General features: G+C 40.1%; 1 protein-coding gene across 3 annotated transcripts in view; it reads left to right on the top strand.

Moving 5' to 3' along the window:
* SLC9A2 (solute carrier family 9 member A2) overlaps positions 1–17,529 on the top strand; it is a 106,429-nt gene that overhangs the window by 35,304 nt on the left and 53,596 nt on the right. For all 3 annotated transcript variants that reach the window (XM_037019922.2, XM_037019920.2, XM_037019921.2), the window contains exons 2-3: positions 924–1,387; positions 7,625–7,875. In XM_037019922.2, coding sequence (XP_036875817.1) covers positions 924–1,387; positions 7,625–7,875 — 715 coding nt within the window. The remainder of the gene's footprint in view (positions 1–923; positions 1,388–7,624; positions 7,876–17,529) is intronic.

Here is a 17,529-nt window from a genome sequence, read left to right as displayed (position 1 = left end):
AGACAAGTACCAAATGATTTCACTCATATGTGAAGTATAAGAGCAAAGGAAAACTGAAGGAACAAAACAGCAGCAGAATCACAGAACCCAAGAATGGACTAGTAATTACCAAAGGGAAAGGGACTGGGGAGAATGGGTGGGAAGGGAGGGATAAGGGTGGGGAAAAAGAAAGGGGGCCTTACGATTAGCATGTATAGTGGCGGGGGGGTGCACAGGGAGGGCTGTGCAACACAGAGAAGACAAGTAGTGATTTTACAGCATCTTACTACACTGATGGACAGTGACTGTGAAGGCGTATGTGGGGGGAACTTGGTGAAGGGGGGAGCCTAGTAAACATAATGTCCTTCATGTAATTGTAGATTAATAATAAAAAAAGCAAAAAAAATTACACACATTCTGTATTCCAAAAGAAAGAATCTAAAATTGAAAAGATTAAATGAGTCATAAACTCTTCTCAATACCAGAGGTGACAGCAGCAATCTGAAAACTGGCACATGATCCAGCTGCCTTGGCAAGAATCTGTATTGCTTTGAGCTTCAGTTTCCACTTAAACAACAAAAAAAAAGGGGGGGTGGTGGTGAAAAATAACAGCCTTGTCTACTCCTTAAGGTTTTTATGAGGATGAAATGAGATGTTATATTTGAAAATGTTAGAAATCATAAAATTGTTTCAAATATAAAATCGCATTGTCTTAGTGAAGAAAACATAATTGGGGTTTAGATAAAAACAGTTAAATTGTGAATAGTTTTAAGGGGACCATCTGAATTTTACATCATAATCTGTAAAGCTGGTCTGTAGCTAATTTTGCTAACCCAGGAGATTTTGAAACAGGACCCAGTGGTTCTTCCCAAGAAAGCCAATGTATCTTCTCCATAATTCCTGCGTAACCCAAATTGTGTATCTTTATTTCTTTTCTGTAACAGGCTTCCACCTCTATCACAAGTTGCCCACAATAGTGCCTGAGAGCTGCCTTCTCATAATGGTTGGACTTCTACTAGGCGGGATTATTTTTGGAGTTGATGAAAAGTCCCCACCTGCAATGAAGACCGATGTGTTTTTCCTGTATCTCCTCCCTCCCATTGTGCTTGATGCTGGCTATTTCATGCCCACTCGCCCCTTCTTCGAGAACATTGGCACCATTTTCTGGTATGCGGTGGTAGGGACGCTTTGGAACTCCATAGGCATCGGGGTGTCTTTGTTTGGTATCTGCCAGATCGAAGCCTTTGGCCTGAGTGACATCACCCTGCTCCAGAACCTGCTCTTTGGTAGCTTGATCTCAGCTGTGGACCCCGTGGCAGTGCTTGCCGTCTTTGAGAACATCCACGTCAACGAGCAGCTCTATATCCTGGTCTTTGGAGAGTCCCTGCTGAACGACGCAGTGACAGTGGTGAGTATCACAGTCACACTGCATCACTTCGATAGGGGGGCCGCCTGCCAACCCCCATCAGCTTCCTGGCAGGGAGGACCCTCAAGCAGAGCGTGCACCTGGGCAGTCACATAGCCTGGCCCCCAAAAGGGCCCCTCACTGAGTTTAATGCTCTTGACCATTTTTTAAAAATTCTTAGTAATTTTTTAAATGGATCACTTGTTTTTCATATATTATTATGCAATGGGCCCTCATTTTCATTTAGCGTCAATGAATAGCTGGTCTCTCCTTGCAAGGTTAATGCCAGAGGAGCTTAAAAGTCACCTGTGTATCTCTGAGGACCTCTCACTTGGTATTTTCAAAAGGGATGGCTTTTGATGGGAATTGAAAGGACTTTAGGTCCCAGAATCCTTTGTGAGATGTAATATATGATTTATATATTGCTGTTCAGTTATGATGTGTATGTGTACAATATGTTCGTATGTGGTGTGCATAATACAAGTGAAATTCAAGTAGCATGAGGGGATTGCCATTCTTTACCTGGGAGGGCTTATTTATTATTTTATGACTTTAAGCAAATTTTTCATCACACATTTACTCCTTGTTACCACTCAACCAGCATATTTCTGATCCTCACCATTTTCCTGTAAGTGGCATCTATTCAGAAAAAGGAAATTATTTTTAATTCTCATGAATTAGCACGTAATTAGAGTAGAGGCTGCTGGGATCATATTCTTAGAAGAGTTACTTCCCTCCTGCCTTCCAACCTCAGGCAGGGTGTGGAGAGAAGGGCTATGGAAGCCTCCCTCCCTATCCACAGAGTCAAAGAGTTCCTGTACCAGAGAAATGCATGTAGGTGACCCTGGAGTGGTAAGATGGTTAGGGAGCCCCAGGGACTTTGCTTCACCTGAGCCACTATTTGTAGTAGTAATGGTGGTGATGATAGCCAGTAACCTTTTGGGAATGCTTACCTTGTGGTCTAATCTTTATGACAACCCATGAAGTAGTTATTCTCCCATTCTTCAGATAAGAAAACTGAGGCAGAGAAAGATTAAAGTGTTTTTAAATTTAAGTGATTTACATTACTTCCTTCATCAGTTTCCTACCATTAAAATGTTATTCCTGATTCATTTAAAGGTTAACATAGAAACCAATCTTATTCTCTCTTAGCTGATATTCAGACCCCTGGACTGAATGAACTATCATCTTTAAGGATGTCCGTTATCTTTATGTGGACATTATTATGTAGAAAATAATTTATTGGTAAGGAAATCCCTTTTTTAGAATAGCTGCTAAGACAGCTATTTTGAGACAGCTAAGTCGCCTTGTTCAAGTAACAAATGCACTTCATTTATTCCATTATTTGTTAACAGTGATTAGTCATTAACTTACCAATATTAAATTTTAACTGGGAAACTGCTGTTAACAATGAAGACATTTTATAACTTATTCTGTTTTCCAGAGGCATAAAGTTTTCCACTGTGACTTGTGTTTGATATATACATTTCACCCTTGTTGAGGAGGATTGCAGACATTTCAATAAGGCATTCTTGGATCTGTTTAGTGTATAGGAAACTTACAAAGAAATAACAACACTTTGCTACCTTCCTTCTAGGGCAACAGCGCCACGCCAGGTCAGTTTCGGAATGACATGCCATGCCTGTACGCTGCTTTCTCTTCTTTCATAGAATTTCCCATTCAGACACCTCAGTGGTTCATTCTTTGAGCTTGTTACAAATCAAATCTCAGGAAATGAGCTAACTAACACACCGTTCAGTGTGCAAAGAAGGCTCAGGATTTCCAGAGGCACTTCCCGTGCTTCCTGTCGAGGGGCACAAGCCATCAAGGGTGGTTTTATGGTTTTATGGACAGAGCCCGAGGGCTGAGCAGGAAAGGGCAGTGGGCCAGACTGAGGGCCTGCCACTGCAATACAGGAAGGAGGGCAAGGACAGAGAGAGGGCATGGCTGCTCTTCACATGTGGAAGCCCTTGTTCCACGGCCAACGCCTGTAGGTCAGAACGGCTGTATTGGTTTCACATGAACGAGCTCTCCTCCGGAGGTCACACACCCTGGGCTGGAAGCCCATGACGCTTAAACCCACACCCACAGGCTTTCTGGGCATGCCCAGGAGTTTCATCTATCTAACTCTGAAGAATAAGCCACCAGATATTTCTCTCACTGAACTGGCTGAAAAGGGGGATGAATTGACCAAGTGTTCAGAATAATTAGAATGACAGTATAAAAAAATTATAATTTTTCCTCATAGTTAAGTACCCTCAAAGAATAGAGGTGGTGGTGTTTTAGGGGAAGAGTCTTTGATTAACTCATCTAGTCTTATCTGTAGAATCAGTTTAAAGAACTCAGGGAATAGGGAAAGGTATGAAAAATATGGACCATACCACATACAATGAAAATGATGTCGCTAGGAACTGCAACTGGAAAAAGTGGAGATTCAACTGAGATTGAGGTTAAAAATTTAGTCTGGAGGATGAGTGAAATCATAGGCTGGTGCAATTAACTCCTTCTCCAAATCATGGTAAACTCACTATGAGGTAGAATTGTTGACGGGAGAAAACCTACCAAAAAAAAGTCTCAAAGCAAAGAGAAATTGGTAATATATTTTGCAGTCACACTTCTGTGCTGTTGTCTAGAGTAGATTGGAATTAACCAGAGAAATGACAGTTAAAAAAATGAAGGTGAAATTTTTAAATAGGATTTTTGTCTTTTCCCTTATAATATTTTATGGAAACCTCTCAAAATTCCTCTTATTAGGCAAAAAGTGCTCAGGTGCTGTTATCGGAGAAGTCCTGCTATTTCTACAGTACTCCATCATCAAATGATTTATGTTCACATGGTCATTTCCAACACCATGTCTAGAACATTCTAATGCAACCATTAAATATTCTAATACATTTTACAAGAACACTTAAAGGGTTTCCTCAATCTGCTGTGAAACTAGACATGGTTATGGAGAGCTGGCTCTGTGGAAAAGCTAGGGATGTACCCATAGGGCCCAGTCATTATGTTCTCTACAGTGGACTTTAATTTCAGGAAGTGACCACTTGGTACTAATTTTGCTCTGGAAAATAGAAGAATAGATTTAAAACTCCTTTTGAAAAAAATGATTTTTCTTCATGTTTCAAATCAGAAAAGGTGTCCTGAAAACTACTTTTCTGGAACAGAGCTAGTCTGATAAATAACAGTATCATTGGCATCCTTGTGTTATATGATTTCATTGAGTTATAGCATATTTTAAATCAAAGTCTAAAGTAGATCACTTCTAATTTTAATATATGTATTTCAATAGTAATAATAATGAGTAGAAGGATTTGAAAGTACTCAGCTGTGAAATTAGATCATTACAGAATTTAGCAAACAGTCAGCCATGGCATTTCATTCTTCTAAAATTATAATTGTCAGGTTGAGGGTGACTTTGCACAGACCAGCTAGAAACATAATTGTAGCCCACATGCACATGCATAATACATAATATATGATACATATATTTAATATATATACCTAATACATATATATAATATGTATATGTATACATATTATACATATTTAAGTTATGGCTTAAGAAGCACATTATATAGATTTCCTTGTGGTAAAATTAAAGGGTTTAACTGGGATGAACTTACTATGGGTTATGGCCAGCTGTAACTAAAAGAATTTTATCTTGTGCTGATCACTAGGTATCAGGTTCAGTGTACAGCAGGTGGGAGGTTATGGAAATCTTTCGGTTGTCAAGGTAACGTCTCTACTTAAGCTATTTCCTCGTAACACTGCCTGGCATCTGAGGCAGTGGAATGATCAGACTGGAGTTCCTGACCTGTGTACTGAGAGTAAGGTGCCTATGAGTCAGCTTTGCTCTCTACAACACCCAGAGGAGCATTCAACACAGAATGAGCCTTTGGCAATTTGATGGAGTTGCCAGGAAGAGCTTGGGAAAGATTATGACTGTGTGCCGGTTCCTCAGGCAGGACACCTGGGCTCCCTTGGGGGTCTCATCAGTGCACTGCCAGGGTGGGGCAGGGAGAGCAGGGAGAGGGAGACATGGTCCCGTGCACAGGGATGACCAAGGTCCTGGGGAAGCGAGGTTGGCGCCAACAGCTCAGGATGGTGTATGTCCAAATGCTGAATGGGCTGGGAGGTCATCTATGCTGCAGGAGGGCCGAGGAAAGGGCAGTGTATGAGGACTGTAGGAGCCCAGGAAGGCTCTTGAGTGGAATGGCAGCTTCAGCTGGGCCATGAAAGATAAAGTTTCCCTAGTTAAGCGGCTGGGTTTCTGCCAAGAGAAACCGCAGGAGGAAACCAGGGGCAGGGAAGAATAAATGTGGTATGTTTTTCAGAGCAGAGGTAAGACCTTCTTTCAAGTTGAAGGGTGTTGGAAAGCAGTAAAACAAAACAAAACAAAACAGAACAGTGTATGGAACCTTCCCAGAGTCAGGCAAAACTTAACACTTGAGAATTAAAAATGGAATAGCAATATTTAAAGAAAGGGAGTCTTAGGGCAGCTGTAGGGGCATTAGAACAAGAGAGAGATGAGATTTGCTGGTGCTTGCCCCAGAGGCTGTCTTTGCAGAAGTGGCCTGCTGAGAAATGTGTCTCTCCTCAGGCAGCAGGTGACTGTTACCTTTTGGCCTTGGATGTCTGGAGGCAAGGCATGTATATAGCACATCTGTGATCCTCTCTCAGGAAGCAGCAAGCCTCTGGTTCAAAGTAGGAAGTGGCTGCTACTTGAAGCTAGTTTCTTTTCTGGCAAATGATGATACCTCCAAGATATATAAGTCTCCAGGGGCATGGGTTGCTTTTTTCTTCTCTTATTCAAGTCATCTCTTCATGGTATGATACCAAAGGCTCTTGAGTGGTCTGCAAACAATTAGGAGAATGGAAAATTCCATTCATTACTTAGTAATAACCCACCACTCTTTAAAACCAGCAGACATTCATTGTCACCTATTAGGCAACACGGAAGAAGTAAGTCATAATAAGGTGTGATCCTTGACTACGAGGAGTTTATGATCCAGTAGCAAAGAGGAAAGTGTTGTGCAAAACCGGTAATGTGCTAGGCTGTGAAAGACCACGGGTGAGATGGGAAAAGTGATGTGGCTTTTTGCCAGGGTGCACGCTGGGTTAGTCAGGGAGGATTTGACTCAGTCTTCTGTGGGCAAACCTTGAAAAACATACCAAAGAAGTTCAGGAGACCTGGATTCTGGTACTGCCTTTGACATTTTGTGTGACCATGGACAAATGGATTCAATTCTGAGTTTCCCAGAACCTAATAAGGGTGCAGCATGGCCTGTATTCTGAAAGACCTTCACCTCCAGCATCCTGTTTGCCAGCTCTCCTGGAGATTCTGGCTGTAAATATCACAGCAGAAAGAAGCTGGATGCCTGCTTGGCTTGTATTTTACTTGCTGGTTTTGTGAGAACAGTGGTAGGGCATAACCGATTTCATTGGCTCAGGGCCTTAGAAACACCTTGGAAAGGACATTGCCCAGCTGGTATGAAGTGCCTGGCATTTTTGAAACCTCAGTTAAGCTAAAGCTGTATAAAGAGTGTAGATTTTTTAGAGACCAAGCAGCAGTGTAAGCTCATTATTTTAGAGGGACAATGTATGTGTGAAATCACAGCATACACACAGACACACATACATGCACACACACACACACAACACAGGTGGCTGCCTCTTTGCTTTGGGAAAATTCCTTCCGACATGTATGTGTGGGCAGGGTGAGGAGCTGGGGCTGGAATGAGGAGCTCAGTGACCTGGCAGGAGGATATCTTCCGGTCATTTACTGGTGGGCGAGTCCCTTCCATGGGATGGCCCCACGATAGGGCCTTGAAGATACATAAATCCAGCTACACTGACAAGCCTTCTTCATGACGTCCTACTTCCTAAGCATCTGTAATACAAAAAGGGCCTGTTGGATGGCATCTTTAAAAATAATCGGTGAGATAGTATGTAAAAAATAGTGTTTTAGGAATAAGATGTGTAATGATTTTGAAGTCTCCTTCACCTTCAAAATAGTTTTCCTGACAGCACCCTTTTAATAAAGCTTTGTGTTTAAAACTACTCAGTACAACCTTAGAAAATGAGATAAATAAATGCACAGTTATTGGCACCGACCACCATACGCTTGGGTAGACAGAAGAGATGTTCTCATTAGAAGGCCAGGCAGGTTTTTCTATGGCCACTGCAATAATGGGGAATTTGGAGGGGGACTTGACGATGCTCTTTCTTTCTCCCGGACAGGTCCTGTACAACTTGTTCAAGTCTCTTTGCCAGATGAAAACCATCGAGCCCATCGACGTGTTTGCTGGAATAGCGAACTTCTTTGTTGTAGGAATTGGTGGGGTGCTCATCGGCACCTTCCTGGGATTTATAGCGGCATTTACCACTCGGTTCACGCATAACATCCGAGTGATTGAGCCACTCTTTGTCTTCCTGTACAGTTATTTGTCCTATATAACGGCCGAAATGTTTCACCTCTCAGGTATCATGGCGTAAGTATGTAATTCTTTGTTAAAAGCATTTGATGGTGACATTTCACTGGCTTTGTGTATGCTAAGCTAAGAATTTAACATTGAGTACATACCATAAAATATTTTCTTCAACTCTTTTAAGAATTAAAAATAGATTTCCCTAACTCTTTGTTTCAAAGAAATGAAAGTATCTATCAGCTAAATTTATCCAAACATGATCTGGTGTTAAAATGGAAAGCTACTTAAAAGTTAGCTCTTGGGTCTCATATGAAATATGTCAATAAACTCTTGGGGTTCATTCTCAGGCACCAAGAGTTTTCTGCATTTGATGCTCAGTCAGTCTTGTTCATGTGGGAGGCTATAAAGTTATTCCAACGAGGTTGTATAACTCGAAGTGCAGCTGAAGTTCTGGTATCTCTTATGTATATTCATTTGAATAACATTAGTAGAAAACCTTTACTTTGTATGATATATCTGATTTGAAGTATAGCTTTAAGTCATTCAAGCCAAAATTCAATGAATAAGGTATGCAATCATGTTGTAGTTCAGCTTTTTAAATAGAGTTATGATTACAAAGCAAGACATTATTTATTTATTAAAGGTGCAGTTAAGAGTATGGCTCACTCACTGATTTGGAAGGGACACTCTCAACAAGTTCTTCAAGTGGGCTCTAAAGGGGGTGAGTCTTTGGGTCCACTTTTGGCCTCTGGAGGGTCACTCTAAAGGAGGCTGCTTATTGGGTGTGGATGTTTTTGTAGCTTCCAAAAATAAGCCTATTATGGTCACACCCTGTATAGACTCCATGAGAAATATTTGGTAATGGAATGTCTTTATAAGTTTTCATCATGACAAATATTTCCTTATAGGTTAATGTACGTGATGCTCTATGTGAGGGCCTACTGTACCATTTGGAGTGTAAATTGTAAACATACAACTAGCTGTTCTTGACGTTTTCTCTTGCAGCCTGATTTAGGCAATGCTTTAGTTAAGGCCTGTTTTGTTTTCTGCCTCATCTCACCACCTTTGTAACAGCAACAGATCAGGTTTGTAGTGGAGGATGTTAGGAGCCTCTCCACGAGGAGAGGGAAACCCATTTGTAATGACAGCCATGAGTTAAAAGGTGGTGTGGTTTTCTGTTTCACAGAGAACCTAAATAAAGCAACATATTAATCCAGTTTGACCCAGTAATGAAATGTTCTGCACATCTTCCTGGTTGCTATTCATATCATTTGTATGACTTCCAGTTTCCTCACTGTTCTTTGGCCAGTGTCACTGAAAGTGTCCGATCAGCTAGTTACAAGGTCTCCACAAAGATTACAAGGGGTGGAACTTTGTGTTTAGCTTCCCAGCAGTGAAGCAACAATTGGTATGAGAATCTTGAATATATTTGGCCATGTGCAAGTGTAAAAGTTCTAGAACACCCATACAGTTATCTAAATGTATTTGCTGACTTGCCTAATGTTCAAGGGCAATAATTGTGATGGGAAGATCCAGAGGGTGCGGGGTTAAATGAAGCGCTGGATACAGTCTGAGTCCTGGTGCATTTCTGCTCTGAAACATCTGTGAGGTTGGAAACTGCATCAAGCCCCCGACTTCCTGTGAAGACGGGATCAGGGGTTTCTTTGCTCTGAGAATTAGGAAATCAGGCACAAATAGGGCTACATATTCTTGGCAAATAGCACTGGTGGTTCTCTGCTGTGTTTCTCTTGGGGGATTGAAAACATTACCTTTGTTTCCAACTTCAAAATGAACATCTACTTTATGACTAGCAGACTACAGGGAAGTCCTTCATTACATTTAGACTAATATTGTCATTGTGCATAGCACACTAAAATGCTAAGTTAACCATGAAATGAGACATTACAGGAAATTTAAACACCTTTGGATCTAGAATTACCATGCACACACATCATCCTATGATAGCAAATGAAGGGGCATATTGATGTTGGGAAGTGTTTGTTCTCAGAAGTAACATCCTCTTTTCTAATGTGGGGTAATTAGTATGCTATTCAAAACTTGGCCATGTGTGATGCGCCTGTATCATATACACCCTAGATGTGTGTGTTCCCCCTTTGGAAAGGGCACCATGTGCACTTCCACCTTGTAATTACTGCACTCACCTTGGGATGTTGGTCCAGAGGACTCGGTCTAATGAAGCAGTTAAAATCATACATCCATGTGTACCTCTTCTCCAGAGCTAGTCATTTATTTCTGCATTTAAATTGTACTGAGTTTAGAAATTCCCATCATACTTCACGCTAATTGTACTTTCTTTTGCCATTTAAAAACAGATTTTAAGGTTAATAGGAGTGAAGGCATGTGACTTGCTGAGCAGACTCACAAAGTTCCCTTGTTGACGAGCAATGGGCAGCCATGTACAGGGCACATGGGCAGAGGGCTCAGTAGCTGGTGAGCTGAGAGGCAGGGTGAATCTCTCAGGCCCTGCAACTGTGGTTCTGCCCGAGTTTTGCCTGCTCTCCTCCCTTTGTCCATCCAGCTTTCCCTCCCCTCCCCGTTCCAGTTGCCTTTCAGCTCCTGTGATCCCCGTGCTTCAGAGCTGTCTTGGGCAGCATGTTCTAGAATGAGCTCACCTAATGAGCAGTTAGTTCATACAAAAGTCTGATTAAAAAGAAACATCCTTCTGCACAATAGAAAACAGGAGTCTAGGCTCAAAATGCAATCAGTGTGAGGGTCTAACATGCTGGGCAGGGCTTCTGTATCTTGGTTTCTTGGGAAAGATGTCAGAAGGAACACACCTTGGACATTCACAAAGCCTCCCACTGCGGCTGTTTGTTTGTGTCATGAAACTGTGGTTTGGTTTGATTTTCCCTGACAAAACTAAGTTAAGTACTTTGAGGTGGAGTTGTATTTATGTTCTCCTCTCTGCCTGACAAGCTGTTTGCAAGAGCTGAGTTCTGGGCATTCTTAGATTTGGTTTCCTCTTTGTGGTCTCTCTTGTTTAATGTTAAGGAGTTATTTACACTCATGTCTTCCTGTGTGTTCAGAAGGGTTTTAGCTGCAAACACTAAAAGGATACACGGAGATCCCTGTGTTTTCTTGATGTTCTGCTCATTTCTATACTGGAATAAATTGTTGCAGTAGAGAAAGTATGTGTGTGTGCATGTGCGTGCGTGTGTGTGCATGTTTTTCAGAGTGTATTTCCACAGCACTGGAGCTAAAACTAAGGGAACGTTTCTATATAGACCTCTGAACAAGAAACATCGCATCTCAGTAGTCACAGCACTGTAGTGAGGGATAGAGAGGTGGCTAAAGAATGGCTGATTTTAGAAATTCATATCTTGGCTCATGTGTTTGGGGCTTTATGTTCAGAAATATGCTCAGAGATAAAAGACTAATGATTCCCCATTGTCCCCTTTCTTTAACCCAAGAACAGTAACAGATGCCCAAGATGATTCCTAAATCAGATCCACAAAGAAATGAACTTCAGTGGTCTTTTGTTCCCCCTCTGTAGACAGCAGGCCCCTTCCTGCACCTCGCCTTGGGCTCCCACATTCCCCTGGGCTCCAGTCACCAGGATGCTGGGGACAAGCTGCCGAGGGGGCTGCTTGCTCTTGAAGCCTGCCAGAAAATGCTGATCTCAAAAAATGGCCAAGTCCTCCTTCAGATGGGAGGATAGGCACCCAGTATTTCTTAGTTTTGTTTTCATGGATTTCTAATTCCTAGCAAGGTGTTTCAAATATTTTCTATTTGCTGTTTCAATTATTCCAACAGCATTATTGCAAAGAATGTGGGAAATGGTAATTATTAGTCTCATCTTGTGCATGAGGACATTGTGGTTCAGGTGGACAGGAAACATGGCTGATTCTGGGAAGCTGGCCCTGGACTCCAGCTCTCCAGTTATCAGGCCAGTCCAAGGTACGTCCACTTTAAAAACAAAAGCAAACACATTTCAATGATTTTTAAAAAATAATATTTTAACTAGAATTTCCAGAATGATAGGCTCAGGAATGTAGCCCAGGAGTAGAATGGGCTAGCTGACTGAGGCAGTCACTGCTGAAAATATGAAGATCATATTCTTTCTTCTTCCTGTTTTTCTTTGTATGAGCTGGTAAATACCACGTATTTAAACCTTGAGAAAAATAGGATAACATGCCATTGTTTTCCATTTTGTAGCTTCTGTCTGGGTTCTTCTTGGTTTGCCCACTATTTGTAGCATTTGGGAGCTGTTGCTTCAAGACAGAATCCTATGAAACCATAGGCCCCTGTGCCAGCATGTTCATGTTTACAGATATTCATGTGTCCTGGCCTTCTTCAAAGATAAAAAAGAAATGAACACCTGACATTGCAGAACACTGTATAATATGATGCAGAATTATACAAAGCATCGTATGTATATGTGTGTAAGATGGGTTTCTTTCATTAATTCTTTCTAGACTTGTCTGATGTTTACTGAATGTTTTTTTAATGTAAGAATGAGACCTGGAGCTTTAACAAACCAATCTGCATAACACAACCTGGAAATATTTGTCTACATACAAAAGGGTTTAGAAAGGTTTTAGCTGTTAATTATAATACACTTTATGGCCTGGCTTCCATAGAAATCCGATTGGTCTGAAAGCCTATCTGAACAGAGAGCAAGCAGACCACATCAGCTTCTTTCTAGTTTGAACTTTAATCTTCAAATTCACTCCCATCCTATGCCCACACCCTCCTCCGAACATAAAATATTTTTAGAGGAAACAGCCATTAATGACTGAGTCAGTTGCATGAGAATTGGCTTAATCCTACAGCCAGCACTTCAAAGTAGCTACTGGCTTCACTGCAGCCCAGCTGGAATTCTTGAACCATGGCAGGTAGAGAATGGATAAAGGATGCTCTAAGAAGAGGCCCAAGTCCCTGGGCTGCAAAGCTTCCTTACATGTTACACACCAACCTACATGTATTTCTCCTTTCCCCCTCTCTAAGTTTTATTTCTCTATAGCTCTTTGGAGTCTGTAACAGTATAACATTTTTTTGGTGTAGTAATGGACAGAAATGTATTCTAAATAATTAGCAAGGTATAATTTTATTTCTAACAAAATAGGCCAAATGAACAGGAGCAACACCCGGCACCCTGTTATACAAAATATCGTGAAGATCCGAAATGCAACAAAGCTTCTAACAGTTCCTAAGGTGGGTACCAGCTGTGGCACCCAACACAGGCTTCCCTTGGGATTTCCTAATTGCCTTACACCTTCCAAGGAGCCCCAAAGGACAGCCTTTAGTGCTTTGGCATACCTGCCCTCGGCCTCATGGTGAGTGAGAATGAGGTGTTGAAAACATCAGCACCATGTTTCTTTAATGCAGATTTCAGACCCAGCTAGTGTGATGCAGTATATCATAGTTTTTTGTATGACCTGTCAGCTGTTTAACATTTACAAATTGTCAGATTCATGACAGATATTAACACTTAACACTCAAGAGATTGCAAATGATCTAAAAAAAAAGAAAACCCTTGTTCTAGATCATTAAGCTATGCTTCAGATTTACACAGAACATCTCTCAGCTGGATAAGCAGGCTGGCTACACATCTTTATACCATAATTAACAAGAATCAATTCTCCAGCTAAATTTATCTTGTCTATATCTGGCAGTGCATCCACCCATTTCTGACCTTCAGAAGAGAAACTTATTTAGACTTTGAGGCTTGGGGTATTCGTGAGCACCCTTCCAGGAAGCACCTCCAGGTCTGAAGTCCTCAGGGGTCTGTTTTCACAGGTGCAGCACATGGCATAATGGGGTCTCCTTTGTTGCGGTCCTGAGGAAGTGGAGGTGGGTGAGAAGTGTGAGGAGCTTAGAGCACACCTCTGCTGTTCTGCCCTGTCAGTCCAGGCCACACCAAGCTCTAGCCCTGGGAAGGAGAGCACCATGCTTATAGCACACTTTCAAACACATGGTGCTATGCGACCCTCATCTCAACCCTTTGAATTATGATGAAGAGCAGGGAAAGTAGAAAATTTGGAGGGAAGCAGAGAGAGGAACAAGATCTCTGGTTCTAAGTCTCATTATACCTTATATTATCTTGGCAAGTTAAAACTTCAGTTTTGAGTATGGTGTATAGCTTCACTGATAACTCTGACTCACAAATGAGTGGCCACAACTGAGCTCGAAAATGTTCTATGAGCAGATGGCAGTTACACTTGTCATGGGGAGCAGTTAATAATGTGTGTGTGTATATATATATATATATATATATATATATATATATATATTATAATTGGTGAATCACAAAGTTGTTCATCTGAAACCAATATAATATTACATTTGAAACTATATTTCAATGAAAGATGTTAAAAACTAAAATAAATAATATTTTATATGGCTACCCCAAATGCAAAGGATAAATGGAGCAGGGAGTGGGGAGGTAGTAATGGAATAAATAATTTAAATAATGGGAAGACAAATCATAGCTCCCTTAATTAAATCATAGCTCCCTTAATTTTCTGGATACATTTAGGTAAAAGTAAAAAGTAACAAACAAACTAAAAGCTTATTGTTTTTTTATTACCATTCACATAACTTTTATTTATTTTATATAAGTTTGCCTAAACTGCAGTGTAAAACTAGAAAAGGGAGGAGGGAATTCAAAATTATAAATATTTTTTTCCATCTTTATTTAGATATGATTGACACATAACTTTAAGTTTAAGGCATGTAACATGATGACTTGATATATGTATATTGCAAAGTGATTGACACAATTAGGATAGTTAACAAATCCCTCATCTCACATAGTTACCTTTATTTTTTTCTTTGTGGCAAGAACTTTTCAAATCTACTCTTTTAGCAACTTTCAAGTATACAATGCAGTATTATTAACTATAGCCACCATGCTCTACATTAGACTGCATAAATTATTCATTTTACTATTGGAAGCTTGTACCCTTTGACTATTTCACACATTTCCCTCACTTCCTCCCTTCACCCACCAGCCATGGTAACCACCTGTCTACTCTATTTCTATGATTTTGGCTTTTCTAGTTTCTGTGTATTAGTGAAACCTTACAGTATTTGTCTAGAGCAGTATAAATGATTCATAAAATTATTTGGACTTGTTTTTATGATATAATTGTTTAATGGAATAGATTTAACTGATGAGTGTGAGCATTTGCTTGGTTTGGGGAAGGGGCAAAACCAGTGGGCTGTCACTTTTTCTTGTACCCTGTCCACTGTGATGATGGCCGTTAACCACATGAGGCTTTTGAGCTCTTAAAAATGTGACTAATCTAAATTGAGATGAGCTCTAAGTATAAAATATATACCAGATTTTTAAGATTATGTAGGAAAATATTGAAGAATATTCATTAGTGATTTTTTATGTTGATTCTGAAATGATGGTATGTTGTGTTAAATGAACATATTATGAAAATTAACCTCACCAGTTTCCTTTTACATTTTTAACCACGGCTACTAGGAAATTTATAATGGCATATATGGCTTGTATTATATTTCTATTAGATAGCATTGTTTTAGGGTCTCACCATGTGTTTTTGCTATCTGGATATTTGAAGACTTATTGAAATAAGTTTCCTTCCTTTAATGAGAAAGTAAAAGAAATAAAATTAGGGTGTGAAAAGATGGGAAAAACAGAGCAGAAAGGCACACCGCCATTGACCATAATCATGCTGTCACAAAGAGCATTTCTTTGGAAGCAGGGAAGGTCAGAAGCAAGAGAGGAATGACTGAGGGGGCTTGTGATTATTAAGAAGTCAAAGCAACCGTGAGAAAAGGAAAAATGTGACTCCAAGATCCACATTTATGGCTTTTGATATAAACACCTTCGAAACTTGGCTGAGAGGGAGGATTCTCCCTGAGGAAAACGTTGTCATTCCTCCAGGAATGAGCAAAGTCCCTTAAAACAGATTCCCCGAATTTGGTTACTTTATAGTTTTCATGACCTGAAATTATAATATTCAATGTTCAAAATAATATATTTTCACGCCTTACCTTCTTAGATATAAAACAATGTTAAGAACATTTTAGTTATCTGTGTGGGAAATAGAATGAATACAGCCCATGGGTTTTCAATTACATGAAATGTATGGTTTCATTACTCAGTTTGTAATTAGATATTTTAAGGTATGTCAAAAATGCAGGAAACAGCATATACAGTAGTTCTTAAAATCACAGTACAAAAGTTTAAGACAGCCACCATAAAAGTGTTCCATTTTGTGAAATGCCTTTTGTGGATTTCTTTTTAAGAGCAAATGAACAAAATGCTCTGACTCGGGGCCTTTCTCACCAAAGGTTTTCGGTGGTTCTTTAGGCATCATTTCCAAGCAGTTTTATTCTAGTTAGTCTCAAAAGATACTCAATGTATGATAGAGGCAAAAACAGAACAAAAAAAAAGTTCAAGTAAAATTAAATATTGCACTGTTGAGGGTTGTCAGGGATAGATTTTTAAAGCTACTCAAGCCTTTCCCCATCTTCTGACATGTTTCTTAGTCTCTTCTTGTGTTTACCATCTTGTACTATGGTAAGAATGATTTTAATTGAAGTGAAACAAAAACAGAGAAGTTAATTTTCTCAGAAGAATTGATGCAGTGCCTAATAAACCCAATGTATGCTGTATTTGACCAGCTTATGAAAATCAATTCATTACAATTCAGTCAATTCACAGAATGAAATTTAGCTAAAAGACAGAAGATCAATTTTGTTTTCCTTGTTCTTTAGGATTAAGCCTGCTACTGGTTCTCTTCAGTTAGTGCACATGATAAAGTAGATTTTGGGAGTGGGTTGGGAATTCCTAGATGGAAAAATATTTGGTGTTTGCCTGCCATATTTAAATTACATGAAACCTTAGCAGTTTGCTCCTGAATTAAGAACTGATTCCCTGAGATCTATTTGAAGAATGGAGATTCCAGATGATAACCAGTAACTAGACAATACTGGTTCTGCCATCACTTTGCCTTTTTGACTGCTTCCTGACTATTCTTTGTGTTTATCTAAGAAAAGATTTTATCGTTTCTGGCCTATGTTTCAAGTATATTGTAGAAAATAACTTGATTTGATGATCAAACCATTACTAGGTTACTCTGGGTTCAGAGCTTTCCGCTTCCAGACTCTCAGGCATAAGTGAGTTGCAATAGTAATGCTAAAATGATTTTCTAGGAACATGTAGGTCAAAGTATAAAATACGATTATAGGTCATAAATGTAAATATTATATAATTGCTGGGAGATAATTAACTTCTCTGTTTTAACTGAAAATCTTTTCCGAAAAATGATACTGCAGTGAAGTGTACAGTTACCATTCAGCTACTGCTCTTCAGTGTGACCCCTTTGGGCATGTGGCTAAAATAGATTTTCCATTCATTCATGAGGGCATCAGACCAGGAAATTTAGCTATGCGGTCAAGGTTTGCTCTTCCAAGAACAGAATAGGTACTCCAAGGGAAACCTGTTACTCCTTCCCCTTGATTTAACAAACCTCAGAGTACCTTTCATCAGCTCTCTGTGCAGGGGAAGAAGCCATCCTGGTGGGAACCCAAGAGATGCCCTCCTTGGCTTCTTTGGTAAGGAGAGGCCACAAGTAGCACCTCTTGATGCCATACTCTTCTCTCCTCGTGTACTCTCTCCTTCCATTGCCACGTCTCCCTTACATTACTCAAACATGAGGTCTTTTTCTGTATTCCCAGGAGATACGGCCAAGTGGCCATGATTCTGTTTTCCCATGT

Source organism: Manis javanica, chromosome 1 (genome assembly GCF_040802235.1).
Source record: "Manis javanica isolate MJ-LG chromosome 1, MJ_LKY, whole genome shotgun sequence".
Lineage (NCBI taxonomy): Eukaryota > Metazoa > Chordata > Mammalia > Pholidota > Manidae > Manis > Manis javanica.
The sequence above is the reverse complement of the archived record's forward strand: the minus strand, read 5'-3'. Positions and strand labels throughout refer to the sequence as shown.